General features: G+C 45.6%; 1 protein-coding gene across 3 annotated transcripts; it reads left to right on the top strand.

The window, feature by feature from the left end:
* Positions 1–305: 305 nt before the first annotated feature.
* LOC121868716 (ATP-dependent translocase ABCB1-like) lies at positions 306–23,644 on the top strand. Of its 3 annotated transcripts, none has more exons than XM_042369560.1 (26): positions 306–418; positions 11,846–11,965; positions 12,135–12,264; positions 12,350–12,573; positions 12,797–12,950; positions 13,155–13,255; positions 13,384–13,555; positions 13,721–13,845; positions 13,942–14,134; positions 14,306–14,483; positions 14,948–15,120; positions 15,375–15,578; positions 15,783–15,953; positions 16,432–16,624; positions 16,810–17,012; positions 17,214–17,369; positions 18,052–18,156; positions 18,461–18,622; positions 18,778–18,981; positions 19,807–19,936; positions 20,409–20,520; positions 20,669–20,825; positions 21,160–21,357; positions 21,700–21,906; positions 22,308–22,454; positions 22,805–23,644. In XM_042369560.1, exons 2-26 carry the CDS (start codon positions 11,853–11,855, stop codon positions 22,994–22,996), a joined length of 4,104 nt encoding a protein of 1,367 aa, XP_042225494.1. In that variant the 5' UTR covers positions 306–418; positions 11,846–11,852; the 3' UTR covers positions 22,997–23,644. The 3 variants fall into 3 exon arrangements, with proteins under 3 accessions (XP_042225494.1, XP_042225493.1, XP_042225495.1); XM_042369559.1 differs by lacking the exon at positions 306–418 and adding an exon at positions 8,921–10,008; XM_042369561.1 differs by lacking the exon at positions 306–418 and adding an exon at positions 10,040–10,384.
* Positions 23,645–24,116: the final 472 nt, after the last annotated feature.

Genomic DNA, 24,116 nt, shown 5'->3' with positions numbered 1-24,116 from the left:
TAGTTCTGATAATACCACTAACATCACTGACCAACACTAGACCTACAGACTACAGTATCATTTCTTTAGGATTTATTAATACCTTCAAGTTATAAATGCGACGCTCTCTCTATTGGTAAACTCACATCAATAATGACAACACCTATGGCCTGAGATTGAGCACCTTAACTTTATCTCCATACTATAAATATACTAGGTGTGTTGTTAAATGAATGGATATATACGACAGATGAGCAGTGGGACGGTGTACTGGGCAGGTAGGTGTAGTGTGTGTGTGTGTGGTAGTGACGGTAGAGTGAGTGAGAGTGCGTGGAGGTGCCAGAGTAGGTGGTGGTGGTGGTGGTGAAAGGTGAGAGTCAGGCACTGTGGTTCACTGCCTCAAGAGTCCCGCTCCTCACCACTCTCCAGCCTCGCTCAGGTAAGGGAGTCTCCACACAGCTCATTCCATTTCCGTACTCCTCCCCTCTAAACATAAGGTTTCTATACGTACTTCACCCACGAGATCCCGTCCAGGGGGCCAAGTTCGCGCCTGATTTAAGATGTTAAGTAGTGTGTGAAATATAACATAACGCTGAAACGATTTGATATTTCCAGCTGAAAAATAATAGTTTTTGTTTTGTATTGATTTGAAGTCTTAATAATCTGAGGACAATTAAGAGACCTCTCTCAGACGATAATTTAACCCACTGAGGACGACCATCAAACCCTTTAATGAAAATGACTTAACTTAAAAAAGGACGACGATTAAACACCTGGATTATAAAGATTTAGATCAACGTGTTCAAGATGTTAAGACCTCGTACAGAGTCTTGGGTGCACCGAGCGGTGAGGAGGGAGGTGTGACTGGTTGCTGGCGTGGCACTGGAGCCAATAATCATTACTGACTTAACTGCCCACTAAAAAATATTATTAGATGTTGCGTATCTTGTACATCGCTTCCCACCTAATGTACTCGGAAAATGTCATGTTTTTTTTTTCAATCTTCCGTCATCTTTTAACTGTTATTCAAAAAAGGTTGATGTGGGAAAAAATTCTTGTCTGGTCAAAATCAACCAATATTACGTAACTCTCCTATAAATCGGGTGCTGTACTCTACGATGATGTGCGAAATCCTCTAACTAACCTCAATTACGGCGTCTTGGTAAAACACCTCTTTTGTGTATATAAACATTCTTCTTGTAGTTGTTTGTCAAGGTTATTTGCTTTCTTGGATCTTTCACATGTGTCAGTACCCTGCAGAAACTGACCTCACGACCACGTTTCCCTATCAAAAGAGCCATTCAAATACTCCAAGAACCAGCGGGTGGCGTGGGCTACAAGATTCTATAGCGTAAAGGACGCTCCTTGAATCACTAAAACTAGTAAAACTCCAGTTCTCCAGAGTGACCATCATCTTTAAGACCAAGACAATCACTGACAACCCAACAGTAAAAAATTAAGTGGCAGGAGGTAACACATAAATTCGGGTAAAGGTTAGAAAGTCTACTCTAAGTTTAACGTCAGCATCAGACTTGGAGCCACCAATAAAGACAGGAAGCGCGAGTCTACATGCTGGGATGGTCTAGAAACATGAGACGCAGCATCTGTTCCTGGTAGTTAGTCATCATTTCTGTAAAGTGTTGAGAGAAGTGCACCTCGGGAAGAGTCCAAGGTGCAACTGAAGGAGATGGAGATTACCCAACACCACATGAACACAATATCCGAAAGGCCCCGGTAACCCTGGTTGGTCAGCATACAGAGGGAAGTAATCCTCCCCCAACACACTGAACCATCACTCGGTCCATCAGTAACTGGCGTCATAGTGCCAATGGCATCTCCCCAACATCAACCAAAAGGCTAGAAATTGGGGAAGTCTTAAAAACCTCAGTGGCCATCTAATGTTTTTAAGCGAGCTGGTGTTACCGACTAGAAAACCTCGTAAGCGGAGGAAGAGAATACGATCAGCTCCTGAAGAAGTGTGAGCCAACACCCGGAGGACATCCAGTGCACGGTAACACGAAGTCTTGAGAGACCTAAGGTGGGGAACATAAGCGAGTTTCCTATTAAAAATCATCCCAAAGAATCTCGTCCCATCCGCATAAAGAATTCTGTGTCCGCATGGAAAAAGGTCAAGTTCTCAACTGTTAACTCACATAGCGTACGTGTGGCGCTCACGAGGCATGACACATTCATTATATATTTACACTTGACCTCGGCGCCAGGAGTACAACACTGGCTGCCGTCTGGTAAATGGATGGATGATGTTTCTACGAAAGGAAGTTACACAGTATATGAAATCGAACATAGATAACACAAAGGGAAGGACAAAAACAGGAGAGACCCATGCAGCCTACCCTCCCAGGCTCAGGTGTGCGTTAGGTATGGTTGTTTGGGATGGAGTTGGTAAGAATAAGTTAGATTAGAGTTAATTAGTGTAGATTGATTTATATCTGTTTTTGATTAGTGTTTAGAACATTTCAACTGTACGTTATTGCTAACATTACAGTACGAACTTTTTTTTACACATTAATTGGACTGTGTACTGTAGTATGCGCTTGGAATTGCATGTTTATACTTCATTATTGGGTGAATTGCCAAAGAGGAAGCGGAGTAATTAAATTAAGTTTACAATCAAGATTTTGACATGGATTAATGACAAGTTAGGCGATAAATTCATACGTTGAGAGACGTGAGCGGACAGTCAAGCTGGAATATGGTAACATTAACCTTTTCATTATACTCTAACAATACTATAATCATGGGACGTCGAGTAGTTTTCGTCTGTATTCCTGCTGTTGACATCGAATGCTATGGAGTGAACATGACGATAGTGTTAAAATGTGCTTATGTTACTGACGATAATGAATCCTGCACTTACAAACATCTACCTTACTATGTGTTTTCATTGCGTTGCGTTGGTTCGCTAGATCTGGACCCAACTAAATAACAACTATGACAATTAACGTCTTAGTTGCATGCTTACTGTTGGGGTAATAATTTCTAGCAGTAAGACTACACCTTTATATTAAAATGTTACCCCGAAAGTTTCTGACATAGGCGTCGAAGGTGTTTACTACCACAAGACACAAGCAGACTGGTACTTACTTTATGTCCAGGGTATCAGACGTTCTGTGAATCACTCGCCGTAGTGTTCTTCTCTAGGTAATAAACACTAAATAACACCCAGAGTTAGGTTACAAAAGCAATACGTTGACCTGTTGAGGAAGGACACAGTGACAGGAGTGGCGGTCAACTGGCTCTCGATTCGTTTATCACTGACTGAGGAGGATGACGCTGAATATACGTTCAAGAAGCTTTTTTTTGGGGGGGGGGAAGGTTACGGATACAGCACCAAGTCTACTGCTGCTGATTTGAACTACAAATATATTTAGTGCTTCATCTAGCCAAAATAAATAATTGATAATTTGGGCTCAGAATATACCGAAATAAATAAATACGTTGCCTTCAATAATGCATTTACACCGCTGAGTTTCCGATCCCATAGTTGACTCTGAAGTGGGTCGTTGGTCCATCATTAATTGGTACAAGATGGTAGACTCAATTTATTTATTTACCTGAGTGTGTAAATTAACCCTCGCACTTCATTCATTTGTCATTTCATACCTATTGTTGTCATATATTTTTGTTCTGGGGGAAAATTTGTGTTATTATACCGTTATTTGTATAATCCATCTTTATTTTGACCAGGAATTTGTATTTAGAATATCTTTGTGATTTTACGATTTCGGTGGTTTTTATTGTATTACACGTGTATATAATACTGCTTCTCTGCCAATAGCCTACTCTGATGATACGATCACACCAGCAACTCGTAGATAGCTGCGTGTTCACTTCTTGACAATCTCATGTTAATACAGTAATGTAATTTGTAACTGAGCTGAAATTCTTTGTCAATGACCCTTTCATCACATGTAATTGTGTATCATTTATGTAACACTTATATTTTTTGTTTATACAGTATTGCTACCCTGTGGCTGCTGTAGTTCTCAATTATTATTATCATTATTATTATTATTATTATTATTATTATTATTATTATGCAAACAGAAAAGGCAACAGTCTAACAGATAATTAGTTTTTTTGACAAGAGAATACGAATTAAAGTGTTTGGGTGTCAACAGCTTCCAACATTTATCACTACAATAAAATTTTTTACTTAATATCAGTCTCTTTATTATCTAAGACGGAAACTAACATAAAACATGACTAACCTTCATTAACTAGGCCCTTAGTCTCCCCCACCACCACCACCCATGACTATGTATACGTCATGAGGGCGTGTCCTGTGTTGACTACGCCCAGCACGAGTGAGTCAGGACCGGGGGGAGGGGGAGTGGTGCTTCACACCCAGGTACTGACCAGGTGCTGACTGACCAGGTGCTTAACTTCACTGATTGAGATGATGTTTCAACCCTAAATCTGTATTTATAGTTTCCATGTATAAGTTTAGTTTACATAAGAACATAAGAAAATAAGGAGTCTGCAATAGGCCGGTTGGCCTGTGCATGGCAGCTCCTGTCGAGAGTTACTACCACTCTCTATCATCCATGAATCTATTTAGCCTCCTTTTGAAACTTTCCAGCGTTCCAGCACTTACTACAAGGTTGCTAAGCTTGTTCCACTCAACTACCCTATTTATGAACCAGTTCCTTCCTATCTCCCTCCTAAACCTAAACTTATCCAACTTAAATCCGTTGCTCCGAGTCCTATCCTGCTCGGATATTATAAGAACTTTGTCTATATCCCCTTTATTGATTCCTTTCACCCACTTAAATACTTCTATCATATCTCCCCGCACTCTTCGTCTTTCTAGGGAATGCAAGTTTAGTTTCTTTAACCTATCCTGATATGGAAGGTTTCTAAGTCCCGGAATCATTTTTGTCATTCTTCGCTGCACCGACCTAGTGAATTGATATCCATTCTATAATAAGGGCACCAGAACTGAACCGCATAATCGAGGTGCGGCCTGACTAGCGCAAGATATAGTTGCAATAAGACCTCTGCACTCTTATTACTTACACTTCTAGATATAAAACCCAATACTCTGTTTGCCTTATTTCGAACATTAACGCACTGTTTTCTAGGCCGTAGGTCCGGGCTTACAAGTACCCTTAAGTCTCTTTCACAAGTCGACTTCTCTAGGTTGATGTTGTTAAGGCTGTATACATTGACAATATTCGTTCTTCCAATATTAAGTACGCTGCACTTGCTGGTGTTGAATTTCATTTGCCATTTTTCAGACCACCCCTGCAGTTTATTTAAATCCTCCTGTAGTGCATTTGCATCCTGCCCTGAATTAATCTGCCGCCCTATTTTGGTGTCATCCGCAAACTTGCTTATGTCACTGCTAATCCCAGTATCTAGATCGTTTATGTAGATTATGAACAAGAGTGGGCCTAGTACTGACCCCTGGGGAACCCCACTGGTTACACAGCCCCACTCAGATTTAACACCATCTACGCTGACCCTCTGCGTTCTATCGGTGGGCCATGATTTTATCCAATTTAAAATTTTCCCCTTGATACCATGAGCCTTAACTTTTCTCAGAAGCCTCTGATGCTGTACTCTGTCAAATGTTTTGCTAAAGTCTAAGTAAATAACATCGTAATTTTCGTCATTATCTACTACCTCGAAGACTTTCCTAAAAAATGTCAGCAGATTTGTTAGACAAAATTTTCCCTTTGTAAACCCATGTTGAGAGTCGTAGATTAATTTGCTTTTCTCTAAATGCGATCGGATGTTATCTGCTATAATTGATTCAAGAAATTTCCCCACTACTGACGTCAAACTGATCGGCCGGTAATTTGACGCTGATGTTCTGTCTCCCTTTTTGAATATGGGTACCACATTTGCCTGCTTCCACAAGTCTGGCACAACTCCTGTGTCTAATGATTTTGTTAATAAATTTACGAGGGGTCCGCTAATCTGTTCCTACACTCTTTCAAGACTCGAGGGAAAATTTCATACGGCCCTGGGGATTTTGTCTTCTTTAATTTATTTTCCTCTTAAGGACATCCTCTTTTCTGATAGTGATATTCCTTAATTTCTCTTCTTCCTTTCCCCTAAATATCAGTTCCACCTCTGGAATTTCCTCGCGAATTTCTTCTGTGAAAACTGATAAAAAGTAGCTGTTTAACGCTTTGCTTATTTCTTCACTGCCATTGATCACTTCCCCCCTCCCTGACTTTAAAGGCCCAACTTTGTCCTTGACCTTTGTTCTATATACCTGGAAAAATCCCTTGGGATTCGCCTTGGATTCTCTTGCTATTCTGATTTCATAGTCTCTCTTTGCTTTCCTTACATTTTTCTTAACATTCCTAGATAGTTCATTATACCTATTTCTGAGCTGCTCCTCTCCTCCCTTTAATTTCTTATAAATTCCTTTCTTTATTCCTATGTCATGTTTAAGTTTTCTGGTCATCCACCTTGGCTCATTCTTATTTGACCTAATTTTTCTGTATGGTATATTTTGTTCTTGTGCTTTATCTAGTATACTAGTGAATATATTATAGTCATGATCAATTGTTGTGTCATCTGTGACTTCACCCCTTCCTACTGGGGACTCTGACCATATTGTCATTGTTTTTCGTTTCCCAATTTAGGGTGAACCTGATTTCTCTGTGATCATTGTTACCTAGTTCTTCCCCTACTGATAATATTTTCTTTCTTTGTTAATACTAGGTCTAATATATTGTCACCTCTAATAGGTTCTGTAATTAGTTGTTTCAAAAAATTGTCCTGTACTGCGTCTAGGAAGTCTTCAGATTCATAATCACCTACAATGTTGTCCCAGTCAATATTTCTGAAGTTGAAATCCCCCATAATGCATAGGTTGTTATATTTTGCTGCCCTACTCATTTCCTGCCATATGGGCTGACCTGCTTCTTTCCCAAGACTTGGGGGGCCTGTAAATCACTCCCATAATTAGTTTTTCTCTTCCTTCCGTGATTTCTACCCATACAGACTCGGTTCCTATTTCACCCTTTATTGAATTATTAATACAACATTTTAATGTATCCGTGACGAAGAGTGCGACCCCTCCCCCCTTCCTACCTTCCCTGTCCTTGTGAAAAAGGTTGTACCCTTCTATGTGGTACTCTGATAAAAAATTTAGGTTAGGTTAGGTTAGGTTAAATCCTCTTTTGGTTGCTGTTTTCTCTGTCAGTAACGTCCAAGTTGAAGAAGGAGCAGTAGTGTGAAGCTGTTGAGGTGTCTGAATGTCGGTCGAGTGCTATAACTGCATTCCAATAGTGACGACATTTGATATTGGATAATCTATATATAGTAAAAAGGACACACACACACTACATAGGTTGATGGTGTGATGTTAGTAAGTGTCCAATATTGGATTTAATTTTTTAAGGCGAGGAACGTTATTGTTGATTCTTAGGAGGGCGCCGTGCCGTGAGAGAACGTCAGGGTTAGGTTAGGTTAGTTATTGTTTGGAATCCAAACTTTGGATTGATGTATATACAGTATTAATAACAAAAAGAAGAGTCGACATTTTCTTCCAACACTCCAATTACCTGTGTGAAGTATCGTGCTACACAACCTTAATTTAGAACCGTTTATGAATTAAGCAGAAGCATCTTTCATCGATTTCTAGTTGCCAGGGGTTTTATTTTCTGGTAATTATCTTACAGTTTACAGAAGAGAATATTTTCTTATGTTTGTGGAGGTCAAGAGCTGAGTATGTCGTACAGGTAGGGAGCGCTGCAGGGGGTGGAGGGCAGGAGAGGGAGGGAGGGGCGTGGGTGGAGGCAGCGAGAGGGAGGGCAGGAGGTGAGGGGTGTCGTGTGAGGGTGGAGGCAGCAGGGAGAGAGAGGGGCAGTGGGTGAGGGGTGGAGGTGGAGGCTGAGGATGAGGGGTGGAGGGCAGCAGGGGAGGGGCGGTGAGGTGAGGGGTGGGCAGGTAGGGGTGAGGGCTGGAGGCAGCAGGAGGGAGAGAGGAGGGGCAGGGGTGGAGGGCAGCAGGGAGGGGAGAGAGGGAGGGGCAGGGGAGGTGGAGGGCAGCAGGGAGGGAGAGGGAGGGGCAGTGAGGTGAGGGTGGAGGCAGCAGGGAGGGAGAGGGAGCAGGGCAGGGAGGGAGAGGGAGGGGCGGGAGGTGAGGGGTGGAGCAGGGAGGGAGAGAGAGGGGTGAGGTGAGGGGTGTGAGGTGGGGCAGCAGGAGGAGGAGGGGCAGAGGTGAGGGGTGGAGGGCAGCAGGGGAGGAGAGAGGGAGGGGCGGTGAGGTGAGGGGTGGGGGGCAGCAGGGAGGTGGGAGGGGTGGAGGGGTGGGGGCAGCAGGGAGGGAGAGAGGGAGGGGCAGGGAGGTGAGGGGTGGAGGCAGGTGAGAGGAGGGCAGGTGAGGAGGGAGGGGCAGTGGGGTGAGGGGTGGAGGGCAGCAGGGGAGGGTGGTGAGTGTGGAGGGCAGCAGGGAGGAGAGAGGGAGGGGCTGAGGGGTGGAGGGGCAGCAGGAGGGGAGAGAGGGAGGGGCGGTGAGGGGGTTGAGGGGTGAGCAGGGGGTGGGGGGCAGCAGGGGAGGAGAGAGGGAGGCAGGTGAGGGGTTGGGGGAGAGAGGAGGGCAGGAGGGAGGTGGGGGCAGCGGTGGAGGCAGGGGCAGGAGGTGAGGGGGAGGGCAGGGAGGGAGAGAGGGGCAGGAGGTGAGGGGTTGAGGGCAGGAGGGGCAGAGGTGAGGGGTGGAGGGCAGCAGGGAGGGAGAGAGGGAGGGGCAGGTGAGGGGTGGAGGCAGCAGGGCAGGAGGTGAGGGGTGGGGGCAGCAGGGAGAGAGAGGGAGAGGCAGGGGTGGAGGGCAGCAGGGAGGGAGAGAGGGAGGGGGAGTGAGGTGAGGGGTGGAGGGCAGCAGGGAGGGAGAGAGGGGCAGTGAGGTGAGGTGAGATAAATAACAAATGAGAGGAACCAGTGTAAGACGCACCGCCACTGTACTGATGAAGTTTTCAGTAGAGACACAGCGCTTAGTTACAGAGACTTACACATACAGATTTTAATCCCGTCAAGTTGTAGATCATTAAGCAAAGGTTAGAACAATGTGAGAGTCAATGTTAAGCGATGAATGTGGAGTCTGGAAGTAATGTTGAATGTTTGAGAGACATTTGGTGGATTGGTAAAACAGGACTAGGAAGAGCAGTCACAGCACCTCTCCCCACCTCCGCCCGCCTTAACTGGACAGATGAACCGTTGTAATAGTTGAATACACGAGAGACCGCCAGCCACTGTACCACACCAACGTGAATAAAAGAAGAGATTAATCGATGTATAGATTATTGAAAGATGAGAACAAAATAGATTCCATGACGAGAAGACGAGCTGGAGCTTGATAATAACAGATGTACATTAACTCAGCATCTATAACAATGCCAAAGGATGATAACTGAGGTCTTTAGTTTATAGCGACGTTTCTACTGTAGGGTTGAGAAGCGTAGTGTAGTGGGTGACTCATCATCAACGGGTGAGCGTGGATAGGTCCCCTGGTGGTCCTTCCTTAACTATTAAATAGCAACCTTTACGTCGCCGTCACCATGGCAACCACCACGTCACTAATGCGAGAAGGTAAACAAAGAGTTGGAAAAGGTCAACGTCACTGAACTGGGGTATCAAAGTGACGGTATTCCTGTGACCTTTAAGGATGAATCTTGTGGCCGTGTTAGGTTTAATTAATTAACATGGAGGAAAATATTATAAAGGTCCACGGGAGAAGAGAGCAGAGGCCCTTAACGCAGACAGATCGACGCAGATTCCTAATTTGGACGCAATAACCCGGCAGGGGAGCACCGCGCTACACATCAACACCGACCTCCACAGTTTAATACACATTTAAAATAAAGTTTAATTCAATTGAGGAGTGAGAATGGTCTACCTCGCGGAGAACAAGTACAGACCCAGGCAGTATATGAAAAGACCTTCAGCACTCAGTATGGAGGAGTCACCACTACACAATGCAGCTGTTTTATACATCGCTGAAGACTGTACTGCACACCATCACTGCCACAAGGAGGTTTAACATTGTCAGGTATCCACTTAAGCACAGAGGACCTTGACCAAACCATGCCCCTTCACGGTCTACCTCTCAGAGAGGACTGTCGGCGTCTTTATATAAAGTGCGGAGAGAATCACTGGTGTTTGAGGAGATGTCCGAAGAAGGAAAACTCTCTCAGTATCTCTTCCATATAACATAGCGGTGACGAGTCTCCTTCCCATGTCTTACCTTCCTGTTCCGTTCACTAGTCATCTTTTACGGGTTCTCGGGAAGGTAATGAGGTTAACCATGATTAACCACCCGGGATAACAGTCCAAGGAGCTCCACTTGACACAGTATCTCGAGAGCGTTAGCCACATTTGCCTAAGTCATTGACCACCACGAAGAGGTCCGGCAGATGGTGGAAAAGGTTAGAAAATGATAACCATTGTATGTATGTGTTGTTTAGCTGTATTATGCTCAAACCTTTGATAAATTGGTGGTGACAGGAGAGGTGTGGTGGTGACAGGGAAGGTGTGGTGGTGACAGGGAAGGTGTGGTGGTGACAGGGAAGGTGTGGTGGTGACAGGGAAGGTGTGGTGGTGAAAGGGGAAGGTGTGGTGGCGTGTCAAGTACCAGGTGACTGCCCGGAACATCCTGAATGTTATACTTGATCGATACAGATAGCCAGGTAACCTACTTAACAGGTGACCCACAGGTGCTGAGCCTGCCATGTTACCATGAACGTAAACCATAGTAATAATTGTACCATTTCCTCCTAATAACAGACCACGTATCACCGCTGCTTCCACTGACTCGCGTGGTGGAAATATAAGAAATAATGGTATAGTGGAATATAAGATGTTGATAAGGCTTCAGAACCAAGACTATATCATGACCCCGTGTACATGCGTGTCAAGGCCCCGTGTACATGCGTGCCAAGGCCCCGTGTACATGCATGTCAAGGCCCCGTGTACATGCGTGTCAAGGCCCCGTGTACAGTGTATCATCTACAACTACATAACTCGACATCGACAAGAGTCAAAATATTCATACTTGACATGATATCACCACAACTACATATTGAGACCTCATTTGCTTTTGGGGTCAAGGTCAGGGTTCAGAATCAAGGTCAAGGGTCAGGGTCAAAGGTTAAGGTCAGTAGTTTGAACGAGACAAATAAACACTGGGCGCCGGTGGTAGAACGGTACCGCTTTCCTCCCAAGCGAGATGTCACGGGTTCGATTCCCGGGCCGGTGGAAGTTGTTTGGACTTACTTCCTGGCCCCCATTAGTCCCTGTTCACCTAGCAGTAAAGTAGGTACCTGGTGTAAGTCGAAAGTTGTGAATTCGTATTCAGGGAAAGTTGTTGGAGCTTCCAATAACTTGATGACATAAACCACTGACTCTTCAGGCTTCTACGCCCTTAACTCATGAGACATAAAGGCAAGCATGAACTTAGCATGCTTCCCTGTTGGACGCTGTAAACGCTTCTGCGCTTCACCTTACACAGGATGTAGGGGAGTGCCCAATAAATAAATAAACACTCTACTTATGCTATATTTTACTATAACACAGTCTTTAGTATGTTCAACAGATATATTAATAACCTTTTACATTTATTATCACATTTCCCTATATAGAGATGATCTTTACATGCTCTCTGTTATTCTTCTGATACTCTTTACTCTATCATTTATTACCCAGTACATTATTATCACCCATTCTATTACATCTTTCCATCTTTACTTTTTGCTCATGACTTTGCTCCCTTCACCTGTCCCCAGCTTACTTCGTTTCTGCCGTCTATTTAAATTCATATCAATCACATAGTTTGAGTTATACGCATCTAAACATCCCATACTGTTGTTGATATACGCCTCAAACACCAGGCCTAAGATGGTAACTGAGGACTCTAAGGACACTATCACCAACGGCATTAGTCCAGGGAGGAAATTTATCAGCAACGGCCTCGGCAGACACACTAAGGTCGACGTCCAGCCCATAAACGGGTGAGTTATGCTTTCACTTGTCACCACCAGGAGTTATTTTGTTACTTATCATGGGTTACTTTGTTACTTATGATGGGTTACTTTGTTACTTGTTATCATCTGTATATCTCTGGTGATGAGTAAGGGTATTAGTACACCTAAACCTGTATATCTTTATGAGTTTCCACAGGTATGAATCAGACACAACGGAGCTCGTGAAGACAAGTGAGGACAACAATGATGACAAGGAAGAACAAGAGACGAAGGAGGAGGAGAAGGACAAGGAGAAGAAGCTGCCCCCAGTCCCTGTGTTCCAAATGGTAAGTTCTCGAACCTTTCATGACAACGATTCATACATTAATTTACATCTTATCGCGTAATATATCGTATTATCTTCTACCACAGTTCAGGTACAGTACTGCGTCAGAGAGGTTCTTGATGGTGATCGGGGTGCTGGCGGCCGTGCTGGCGGGGGGTTGTATGCCAGCCATGTTTATCCTCTTTGGGAGGATCGCTAATGCCTTCGTGTACAGAGAGATCACCTCCAAACTCGACGCAGCAAACGTCACCGAGTTGTGGCAGACCATCCTCAAAGAGAACCCTCAGTATGCCAACCACAGCATGGAGAAGTGAGTATCTCTCTGTCCTGATTGTTGATGTGAGTATTGTATTATATCTTAACCTGACTTAACCTAAATGAGTACCATTAACACTAGGAACAATTAGAAATAAGACCCCGTTGACCAGTTAAGGTTACGTGAGGGGGGGGGGGTTACCTACCTCAGTTCAAAGGACGTATAATAACATGTGTGACCGTCCTATGCTGAGCCAAGCCACTGTGTACACCTGTAGGGTCCTGCAGCAGATGGAGGAGGTGTATGGCGGGAACGGAGACTTCATCGGGGAGGTGGTCACGTTCGGGGTGGGCACCATCATCGTGGGCGTGATCCAGCTGCTGGCGGGTTACATCCTCGTCGCCGCCATGAACTACGCTGCGGAGGGCCAGGTAACTAATGAGCTCGTACACACATACACACACACCCCCTAACACACACACACACACACACACACCTAACACCCCCTAACACACACACACCCACACACCCTTACACACACACATTTTTTGTCAGTACCATATATACTTTACTTACCCTGAACTATGAAACAACATTACGTGATAATAACATTAATGCCTCGTATGTAAACACAGGTGTACAGGTTGAGGGGGAGGTTCCTACACAGTATCCTCAGGCAGGAGATCGGATGGTTCGATACCCACAAGACCAACGACTTTGCGAGCCGAGTAACCGAGTAAGTCCACAGCCTGGTCACAACGCCACTGACCGACTCACAACGCCCATCTTTTGTTTTGATTTTATATTGAATAAATAACGATGAATCACTTACTCATGAACCAACACAATGACTCATTCACCCAGGGACCTGAGCAAGATGCAGGAGGGGATGGGAGAGAAGATCGGGTTGTACATCTTCTTCATGGTCAACTTCCTCTCCTCGGTGATCAACGCCTTCGTCCACGGTTGGGAGTTGACGCTTATTATTCTCACCGTGTTCCCGGTCCTCGGTCTAACCACTGGTCTCATAGCTAAGGTGAAGTGTCCCTGGTTCAAGCTTGGTATAAGGGGAGGTGAGGGTATTGTGCGTGTGTGTGTGTGTGTCTGTGTGTGTGTGTCTGTGTGTGCGAGAGAGAGGATATAGTTTAGGTCATTCATGAACTAACATACAGTTTTCATCACAAGTTAAATCATGTTTCAGATACAAGCTAACCTGTCGACGGTGGAGATGGAGGAGTACGCGAGGGCTGGCAGTGTAGCGGAGGAGGTGATCTCTGCCATCAGGACTGTGGTGGCCTTCGGTGGCGAGCAGAAGGAGACGGAAAGGTAATGATGAGGTGCTGGGAGACTCGTGTTATCCTCTCTGATAGTACGCACACACCCTCCCCTGGTCAGCGTGTCCGTACATCTCTCTGTCTGTAGGTATGACGCTAACCTGGTACACGCCCGCAAGGCAGGTGAGAAGCGCGGGCTGGTGGGCGGCGCGGGTCTGGCTGTCATGTGGTTCATCATCTATGCCGCCTACTCCCTGGCCTTCTACTACGGCACTGGCCTCATCCTTGAGTCGAGACCTCCTGAGGGTGACGGATCCTTTGACCCCGGGCGACTCTTAATTGTAGGTAGATAACTCGCCTTGTGGAGGGAGGAGGAGGTGACGTGTACATTGGAATAATACACATAATTGCAATCTTAGTTAACTTCCTACTTACTTCTTGACTCTGTGTTTACTCCAAGATCTATGGTAAGTTGGTACATCCTGATGCAGCTGTGTGTATGTTACGTACAGGTGTTCTTCAGCGTGTTGATGGGAGCCATGACAGTGGGTCAGGCGGCGCCCTATATGGAGGCCTTCAGTGTGGCCAGGGGAGCAGCGGCCACCATCTTCGACATCGTGGAGCGAGAGTCAACCATTGACCCCAGCAGCACCCTGGGACACACGCCAGCTACCATCAGGGGAACCATCGGTAGGAGGAGTTATTGTTTGAAGAATACGACGAGTACATTTAGGTTATTTCAGTCACCTGGCAGCCATACTTTACCCTCACCTTAGTGGGGTGAACAGGTCGGTACAGAAGTCACACAAATAACTACTGTCCTTAATTCATAGTGCGTAAAGAAAGTTAAAATGTGTACTTTAAAAAAATAACCCATTTTCATGTTACAAGGAAATTCTCCCTTAATTCTCTTTACTGTTGAGAAATTCTCAGTTTGAGAATTTAGCAAGGCAATTTCCCTGTTTAGTCTGGCAACAGATGACAATGTAAGTTGCTTTCAGTTTGCTTCTGATCTAATTTATGAGCTGAACCCTGATCCATCACAGGAGTCTTGGACTAACTAACGTGTCCACAAAATAACTAGATTAAGGCGTCCGTTTCATCTCAAGGACACACCACACACACACATCATAGATAAATGGCCTTATTGGCAGTGTTCCAGGATGTCTACTTCAACTATCCTTCCCGGCCCGACGTGGAGGTCCTGAAGGGCGTGAGTCTGCTGGTAGAGCCGGGGCAGACGGTGGCGCTGGTGGGGTCCTCGGGCTGCGGCAAGTCCACTTGTGTCCAGCTGGTACAACGCTTCTACGACCCTCTTAGTGGAGACGTAAGACAAACACCGTCACCAGAGATCTTTCTTATCGTAAGATCTTTGAAATAGTTGAATGTTCAAGTTTTCTTGTGTCCACTGATCAGCGAGTGTGACTTTGTCTTCGTTATCCTTTGTCACCTGAGCCATTCAGCACAACAACGAGAATCATAAGTCACTGCCTTTATGTTATGTATTGCGTTACAATGCCTATCTATATGTATGACATTATGTGTACAGGTGCTAATGAGGTGCTGGGTTTGTGTACACAGGTGTTGCTGGACGGGCAGCCCATCAGAGAGCTGAACCTGGGGTGGGTGAGGGACCAGGTGGGGGTGGTGGGGCAGGAGCCGGTGCTCTTCGCCACCTCCATCGCCGAGAACATCCGCTACGGCAAGGAGGACGCCTCCATGATGCAGGTTCAGCAGGCCGCCAAGGAGGCCAACGCCCACGACTTCATCATGAGGCTCCCCAAGGTGGGTTTCAGGATTCGTCTCAGTAACCTAACCTATCCTAACCTAACCTTTCCTAACCTAACCTTTCCTAACCTAACCTTTCCTAACCTAACCTTTCCTAACCTAACCTTTCCTAACCTAACCCCCAGGTAGCATGAGGGGGAGGTCAATCTTCAGGTGCCCCCATCTTGTTCTGTTCTAAATAAAGTTTTGATCATTTGCCAGAAATACGAGACCCATGTGGGGGAGCGGGGCGCCCAGATGTCAGGAGGACAGAAGCAACGCATAGCCATCGCCCGTGCGTTAGTGCGTCAGCCGCGGATCTTACTGCTGGACGAAGCCACGTCTGCTCTAGACAACCAGAGCGAGGCAGTAGTACAGCAGGCCCTAGACAAGGTCAGTACCCTTACTACACGTCAACACCCTTACTACACGTCAACACCCTTACTATACGTCAACACCCTTACTACACGTCAACACCCTTACTACACGTCAACACCCTTACTACACGTCAACACCCTTACTACACGTCAACACCCTTACTACACGTCAACACCCTTACTACACGTCAACACACGTCAACACCCTTACTACACGTCAACACCCTTACTACACGTCAACACCCTTACTACACGTCAACACCCTTACTACACGTCAACACCCTTACTACACGTCAACTTCCTTACTACACGTCAACACCCTTACTACACGTCAACACCCTTACTACACGTCAACACCCTTACTACACGTCAGCACCCTTACTACACGTCAACACCCTTACTACACGTCAACACCCTTACTATACATCATCATACACAAAGGATTAAGTTATCATACACTATAATAACTCCTTCTATCACACCCACTGGCTCAGGTTCGACTCGGACGCACTACCATCATCGTCGCCCACCGCCTCACCACTATCAAGACGGCTGACAAGATCGTGGCGTTTGATCAGGGTAAAGTAGTGGAGGTGGGGACTCACGATGAACTGATGGAGAAGGAAGGACTCTACTATAACCTGGTGACGGCACAACTCGACCCAAAGGAACTGAGTAACGAGAAGGGTGAGAAACTGTATGTGTGAAATTTTACCCTATATTTTTTTGTGTTGTCTTTATGTATGAAAATTTTGTCTCTTTTTCGTGATTATTATTTTAAGTAGTGGTAGTAGTAGTAGTAGTAGTAGTCCTAGTAGAGATAATAGTAGTAGCAGTAGACGACAGTAATACAGCGCTCCACCACTCACCAGGTACCGAAGAGGAGGCGCCAACACAGCCGACGGAGACAGAGAGAGAGGAGAAGGAGGAGGAGAACAATGTGTTGTCGAAGATCTACCAAGAGATTACTGAAGACCTCATCACCAATTCCCCTGTGCCAGTGCCTCGTAGTCCCACCGTCAGGCACTTCCTCAGTAACCACCGTCAGCTCTCCTCCAAGTCCCTAGATAATAAAGTTAGTGTTTACAAGAGTATCAAGTGAGGTTTGTTCTCAGGTGTGTGTGTGGGGACTTATAGTGTTTTGTTTATCTCTGTCGTCTGCAATGATAGTGGCTTCAGATTATTATTATTATTATTATTTATTCCATTATTATGAGCCATTAATGCCATTCCTCAACATCTTTAATCTCTCTCTCTCTTATTGTTTCTCCTTCAGGGTGAGGGAGAGGAGGAGTCGATTGATGTTCCCATAACCAAGATCCTTCAGATGAACTCGTCAGAATGGCCCTTCATCCTGCTGGGTGTCGTGTGCTCCGCTCTTCAGGGTACCTCCATGCCTCTCTTCGCTATCCTCTTCGGCGACGTCCTAGGGGTGAGTCCTGGGGTGTATAGGGTGTTGCTAGGGTGACTCCTGGGATGTAGAGTGTTGCTAGGGTGACTCCTGGGATGTAGTGTGTTGCTAGGGTGACTCCTGGGATGTAGAGTGTTGCTAGGGTGACTCCTGGGATGTAGTGTGTTGCTAGGGTGACTCCTGGGATGTAGTGTGTTGCTAGGGTGACTCCTGGGATGTAGGGTGACTCCTGGGATGTAGAGTGTTGCTAGGTGACTCCTGACTCCTGGGATGTAGAGTGTTGCTAGGGTGACTCCTGGGATGTAGAGTGTTGCTAGGGTGACCTGGGTGTAGTGTGTTTCTGACTCCTGAGAGGGTGACTCCTAGAGTGTTGCTAGGGTGACTCCTGGGATGTAGTGTGTTGCTAAGGTGACTCCTGGGATGTAGAGTGTTGCTAGGGTGACTCCTGGGATGTAGAGTGTTGCTAGGGTGACTCCTGGGATGTAGAGTGTTGCTAGGGTGACTCCTGGGATGTAGTGTGTTTCTAAGGTGACTCCTGGGATGTAGAGTGTTGCTAGGGTGACTCCTGGGATGTAGAGTGTTGCTAGGGTGACTCCTGGGATGTGTTTACATAATCATATAAGAACAATTCATTATATAACTTACATAGTGTTTAAATATACTTTGTTTTATATATCACGAATTTCACTGCCTCTTCCTACAGACACTCTCAATAGCCCGGGCAGACGAGGCGAGGAGAGAGGCCAACTTCTATTCCCTGCTGTTCCTTCTCCTCGGTATGGGGATAGCCGTAGCCTCGTTCTTACAGGTAGGTCAGCTGGTTACACTCTCTATCTCTCTCTTCCTTTCTCTGTGTCTCTCCATTTCTCTCTGTATTTCTCCCTCTTTCTCAGTATCTGTCTCCCTTTTTCTATAACTCTCTCCCCCTCTCTCTCTCTGTATGTCTCTTTCTCTTTCTGTATCTCTACCTCATTCTCGTCTCTCTCCCTCTCTTTATCCTTCCCTCTTTCTCTCTCTCTCTGTACCTCTCTCACTATCAACAGGTGTGTGTGTGTGTGTGTGTGTCTTGTCAATATCAGAGTACAGTATATTCTCCCCGTCTTCACCAACAGGTATATATGTTCTCACTGTCTGGGGAAATCCTGACGGCAAGACTTCGCAAAATGACCTTCGCCGCCATGCTTCGTCAGGAGATAGCCTGGTTTGACAAAGAAAGGAACTCTGTAGGTGCCTTGTGTTCACGTCTCTCAGGGGACACTTCTGCTGTACAAGGGGTGAGTAGGTGGCGTAGAGGGTGTGTAGGTGGTGTAGAGGGTGGTGTAGAGGAGTGGACAAGTGCAGGTTAAAACATAAACCATCGTTCTGAAAGTGTTTTAATTTGAAGTATCGTCTTTATAGAACTAACTCAGTTATTCCCCTCATGTTCTAGGCTACAGGATCCCGGGTTGGTACGATCGTTCAGTCCGTGACCATGCTGGGTATCGGTGTGGGCTTGGCTCTTTACTATGACTGGCGCCTTGGTCTGGTCACCCTCCCTTTCGTACCCTTTGTCCTCACCGCCGTCTACCTCCAATCTAAGATACTCACCGGCCAGAATGTCACTGAGTCAAAGACCTTGGATGAAGCGGGCAAGGTGAGTCTGTGTGTGTGTGTGTAATAATAATAAAATAAGAATAATAATAAAAGGTCTATTGAAAAAGTTTGCAGCCCGAAGGCTGAAAATATACATTGGACATAAATGACTTATTACATACATTGGTGGTTTAACAAAAACCTTCATTAGTGTAAGGTAAAGGAACGTACAGTGAACATACAGATTAATGTTTACACACGTAGACCATGTGAGCTGAGGTATTGAACAGCAGACACGTAGTGTAGTAATTCCCTCACAGATGGCGTTACGAGGGGCCTGATGATGTAGTAATTTCCTCACAGATGGTGTTATGAGGGGCATCACGTGGTGTAGTCATTCCCTCACAGATGGTGTTACGAGGGGCCTGATGATGTAGTAATTTCCTCACAGATGGTGTTATGAGGGGCATCACGTGGTGTAGTCATTCCCTCACAGATGGTGTTATGAGGGGCCTCACATGATGCTGTAGCAACTCATTCACTACGTGTGTGTGTGTGTGTGTGTGTGTGTGTGTGTGTGTGTGTGTGTCAGGAGAGACATGAATTATCACATACGTATCAAATGATGTGTATATCCCCTATGTGGCCACCCATGATCTATGTGGCCACCCGTGATCTATGTGGCCACCCGTGATCTATGTGGCCACCCATGATCTATGTGGCCACCCGTGATCTATGTGGCCACCCATTATCTATGTGGCCACCCGTGATCTATGTGGCCACCCGTGATCTATGTGGCCACCCGTGATCTATGTGGCCACCCGTGATCTATGTGGCCACCTGTGATCTATGTGGCCACCCATGACCTTATGCTCCTGGTCTCCAGCTAGCGGTCGAAGCCATCACCAACATCCGGACAGTGGCGTCGCTGCATAAGGAGGAACACTTTGCCCAGCAGTACTCCCAGGTGCTCTACAGCCCCTACAGGCAGGCGCTGAAGAAGTCACACGTCAGAGGTACTGTTAGCTTCTGTGTGTGATCCTGACGTGTTCATTTAGTGACTAGTTTAACCCTTTGAGGACGATAGTTTACCCCTTTAAGGACGATGGCTTAACCCTTTGAGGACCAATGTTTAACCCTTTGAGAACTATGGTTTAACCCCTTAAGGACGATGCTTTAACCCTCCAAGAATCAAAGGGTTAAACAGGTCTACAGTTCTTATAGGTGGGGCAGATAATATCCCAACACCTTGACTGATATTAACCTAAAAGTTCGCGTATAAATATTATAAGAATGTTGGGGTAGAAGAGGCTGTTTATATTATAACAAAATAAATATGTTTTCTTTTACTTGTAATTACCTGGTTGAGAGGAGAGGTGTAAGGACTTATTTGACACACTTATTCGACTCTTGCTCGATCGACACACTGGTTCGACTCTCTACCTCAACTGAAAAGGACCCTCATTCGACACTCTCTATACTCAACAGGCGTGACCTTCGGCATAGCTCAGGCCGTCCCGTACTTCGCCTACGCCGCCACCATGCTCTACGGAGGCTACCAGGTGGACAGGGGTCAACTGAGTTACCAGAGCGTCTTCAAGTAAGGGCGAGTGAATGAGTGAATGGATCTGTGTGTGTATGTGTGTGTGTACGTCTGATGTGTGTGTGTGTGTGTGTGTGTGTGTTTGTTGAGCTATACGCATTGAACATTACTACACCCATTACCGAGAGCGCATTGTTTACCTCAGAGTAGCTGAGGCGATGATCCTAGGCACGAGTATGGTGGGCCAGACAGTGGCTTTCGCTCCTAACTACACCAAGGCCAAGGTAGCGGCTGGCAAGATCTTCTCACTGCTAGAGCGGGTCCCTGCCCTCACCACCTCCCCAGACGTCGGACGCCAGCTGGTGGGTCCTGGGTTATGTGAAGCTGTGTCGTTGTTTAGTCTGTTGGTGAGGTCTCTTCCATACGAGCGTCTTTTGTTTTATGTTTTCGTCGCGCAAGACAAAAACCTCTCGTGTGAAAGAGGTCTTATAGTAAACGTAAGATAGTTGGTTGGTTCTTTGGGTGATTAAATTAAGAGAAGTGACACAAAATTCCTCGTCAATATACTTATAAACATTATAAAAATAACTTTGAATAAATATTGGGTCAAATCTTTCTCCCGCATTCTTATTTAAATACTTTGTTACCTATTTAAGTTACCTGAGACACTAATGTTACTCCTTTACTCACATTTAGACTGACGGAGTGAAAGGCATCCAGCTCTCTGACGTCCATTTTACGTACCCGAGCCGTCCCGACGTGGCTATCCTCAGCGGCCTGGATGTGAGTGTGGGGAAGGGACAGACACTCGCTCTAGTAGGCAGCTCTGGGTGTGGCAAGTCGACCATTATCTCACTCCTAGAGAGATTCTATGACGCTAAGGCTGGCAAAATGGTGAGTGAATGTAGAGGTGGTTTTGTGCTGTGTGGTGAGGATTGTTATTGTTTTATGTATATCGGTGCTTCAATAACTAAGGTCTTTAATGATGTACGCTAAGTAGGTTTATATACAAGACAGCAATAACTGTTAGGATTATATTATAATAGGGTTTCATTCTTGTGATGAGATTTAACGTGGAAGAAGACTTTTTTTTGCTATTTTATGTTGTTTTTAGTGACTATTTTCCTCTCGTCCTTCTCACTTTATTTTTGTCTCCTCCACCCTTGTCTCTCCCTTCCCACTTCTATCTTTATCTCCCACACTTCATCTCCTCACCGTGACGTCGTGCCCCTTCAGATCATCAACGGAGAGGACCTGAAGAGCCTAAACGTGGGGTGGGTGAGGAGTCAGCTGGGTCTAGTGTCTCAGGAGCCAGTTCTCTTCGACCGCACCATCGCCGAGAACATCGCTTACGGAGACAACAGTCGATTTGTGAATCACGATCAAATTGTCTCGGCTGCCCAACAAGCAAACATCCATTCCTTCGTTGAGTCTCTCCCGGATGTGAGTTGTGTGTCTATTGTGACTTAAGTAAATGACAAACTAACACTACAGTAACTTTTCATAATAATTGTCTCACTCTCTTATAAGTTCTGTACTGTTACTGTTGTTTCAAGTGTTCGGTCCTTCACCCAGCAGCCATTACAACGAACTTATTAAAGTAATGACGATCAATAACTGGTCATTTAGCTGCGCCAAACCTTACTAGGAACTAAAGATCCTCACGCTCTGAAAACATGAGCAGGTAGGTCAGGAATGGCAGGAATTTGGAGGAGTAAACAAGTTGGGTGAGTGAAGGCGGACTAGCCCAGTACCGGCTATGTTGTTTTCCTGTGTATTGAAGGCCTAGTACACAGCGTTCTGTATCCACGATGTCCCTATGAGGCCCACCTTCCCTTCTTCAGGGTTACGAGACGCGTGTGGGAGCTAAAGGGACACAGCTCTCGGGCGGGCAGAAACAGAGGATAGCCATCGCCCGCGCCCTAGTCAGGAACCCCAGTGTGTTGCTCCTGGACGAGGCCACCTCCGCCCTCGACACTGAGAGCGAGAAGGTAACCATCTGTCTGTCTCTATTTTTCTTCTTATATTTTTATTTCTTCAGGTACAACTGGTGTGTGTGTGTGTGTGTGTGTGTGTGTGTGTGTGTGTGTGTGTGTGTGCCGCTACACTCATGTACTGAAGTACAGTAGGTGTGAGTGCTGTAGGTGTACTGTGGAAGGTATTGATCAGTATCACGACTCACAGGTGACAGGGGGTAATTGAGAGCTTCACCTGACTTAGTCCACACCTACTCACTGAGGAATCTTTAAGTACACGATATAAAGGAAGAATTTATGTGAACAGGTAAATATCCCCTTTCTTCAACTGGTGTACTAATATGTGTGTGTGTGTGTGTGTACAGGTGGTGCAGGAGGCGTTGGAGAAGGCACAGGAGGGACGCACCAGTATCGTGATCGCCCACCGCCTCTCCACCGTCCAGGGAGCTGACACCATTGCCGTGGTACAGGGAGGGAAGGTGGTAGAGTCTGGCACACACGCTACTCTACTGCAGCTTCAAGGACACTACCACTCCCTCTACCAGACCACCAACTGAATGTTTTATGTGTATACTAGGTAAATACTTATATAAACACACAGTCATATTACACACACACACACACACACACACACACACACACACACACACACACACAATTACTGACAACCTCAATGAATCCTAATAATAGATACTGCCCGAGTCATAATCACACAATCATCATAAAAAGTCACATCTCGTTTGTGGGCAGCAGCAGCGGGCGACCAAAGCGCCGCCCGAGTCACTCACTCTTGCAGCAATGGAAGATGTTTACGAAATTGACCATGTGAAACTGTCAGGTTATCAATATTTTCTTCTGTGCTCTTATTTATTTACCAATCTGTTAACTATCTGATTGAGAATATCTATTTATAATTCCGGATAAATCAGAAGTACAACTTAACAAAAACCCAGACCTACATAAGACCCCCCCCATGCTCTCCTCTCAATCCCAGACCTTCATAAAATATCACGGTGTGAAGGTGTGGGACAACTTACCACCACCCATTCAAGGAAAACTACACCCCCTTTTCTGAAATCACCCCCTGAAATGTTTGTATCGCCCCCATAAGAACATAAGAATGGAGGAAACTGCAGCGGGCCTATTGACCCATACTGGGCAGTCCCGTTTACACCCAACCCCTAGTGCTCATATAAGCATCCAACCTATGTTTGAAGCTATTCAGAGTATTCCAGTTAATGATGATATTTGGTAACTTGTTCAGCTCATCCACTACTCTGTTTCCAAACCAGTGTTTACCTATTTCAGGCAGAAATCTAAATTTGTCTAATTTAAAACCATTGTTACCGGTTCGCTCCTGGTTGGATAGTTTGAGTACCTTTGTAATGTCCCCTTTGTTTAACCCTGACTTCCATTTATGCACCTCTATCAGGTCGCCCCTCACTCTACGTCTCTGGAGGGAGTGCAAATTAAGATGCTTTAACCTGTCTCTGTATTCAAGGTTCCTAATGCCCGGGATTAGTCTTGTCATTCTCCTCTGGATTCTTTCCAATGATTCTATATCCATTCTGTAATACGGTGACCAGAACTGAACTGCGTAATCCAGGTGAGGTCTCACAAGCGCTAGATATAATTTTAAGATGACCTCTCTAGTCTTGTAACTAACATTCCTTTGTA

This window comes from Homarus americanus, unplaced genomic scaffold (assembly GCF_018991925.1).
Source record: "Homarus americanus isolate GMGI-L3 unplaced genomic scaffold, GMGI_Hamer_2.0 scaffold30535, whole genome shotgun sequence".
Classification (NCBI taxonomy): domain Eukaryota; kingdom Metazoa; phylum Arthropoda; class Malacostraca; order Decapoda; family Nephropidae; genus Homarus; species Homarus americanus.
The sequence above is the reverse complement of the archived record's forward strand: the minus strand, read 5'-3'. Positions and strand labels throughout refer to the sequence as shown.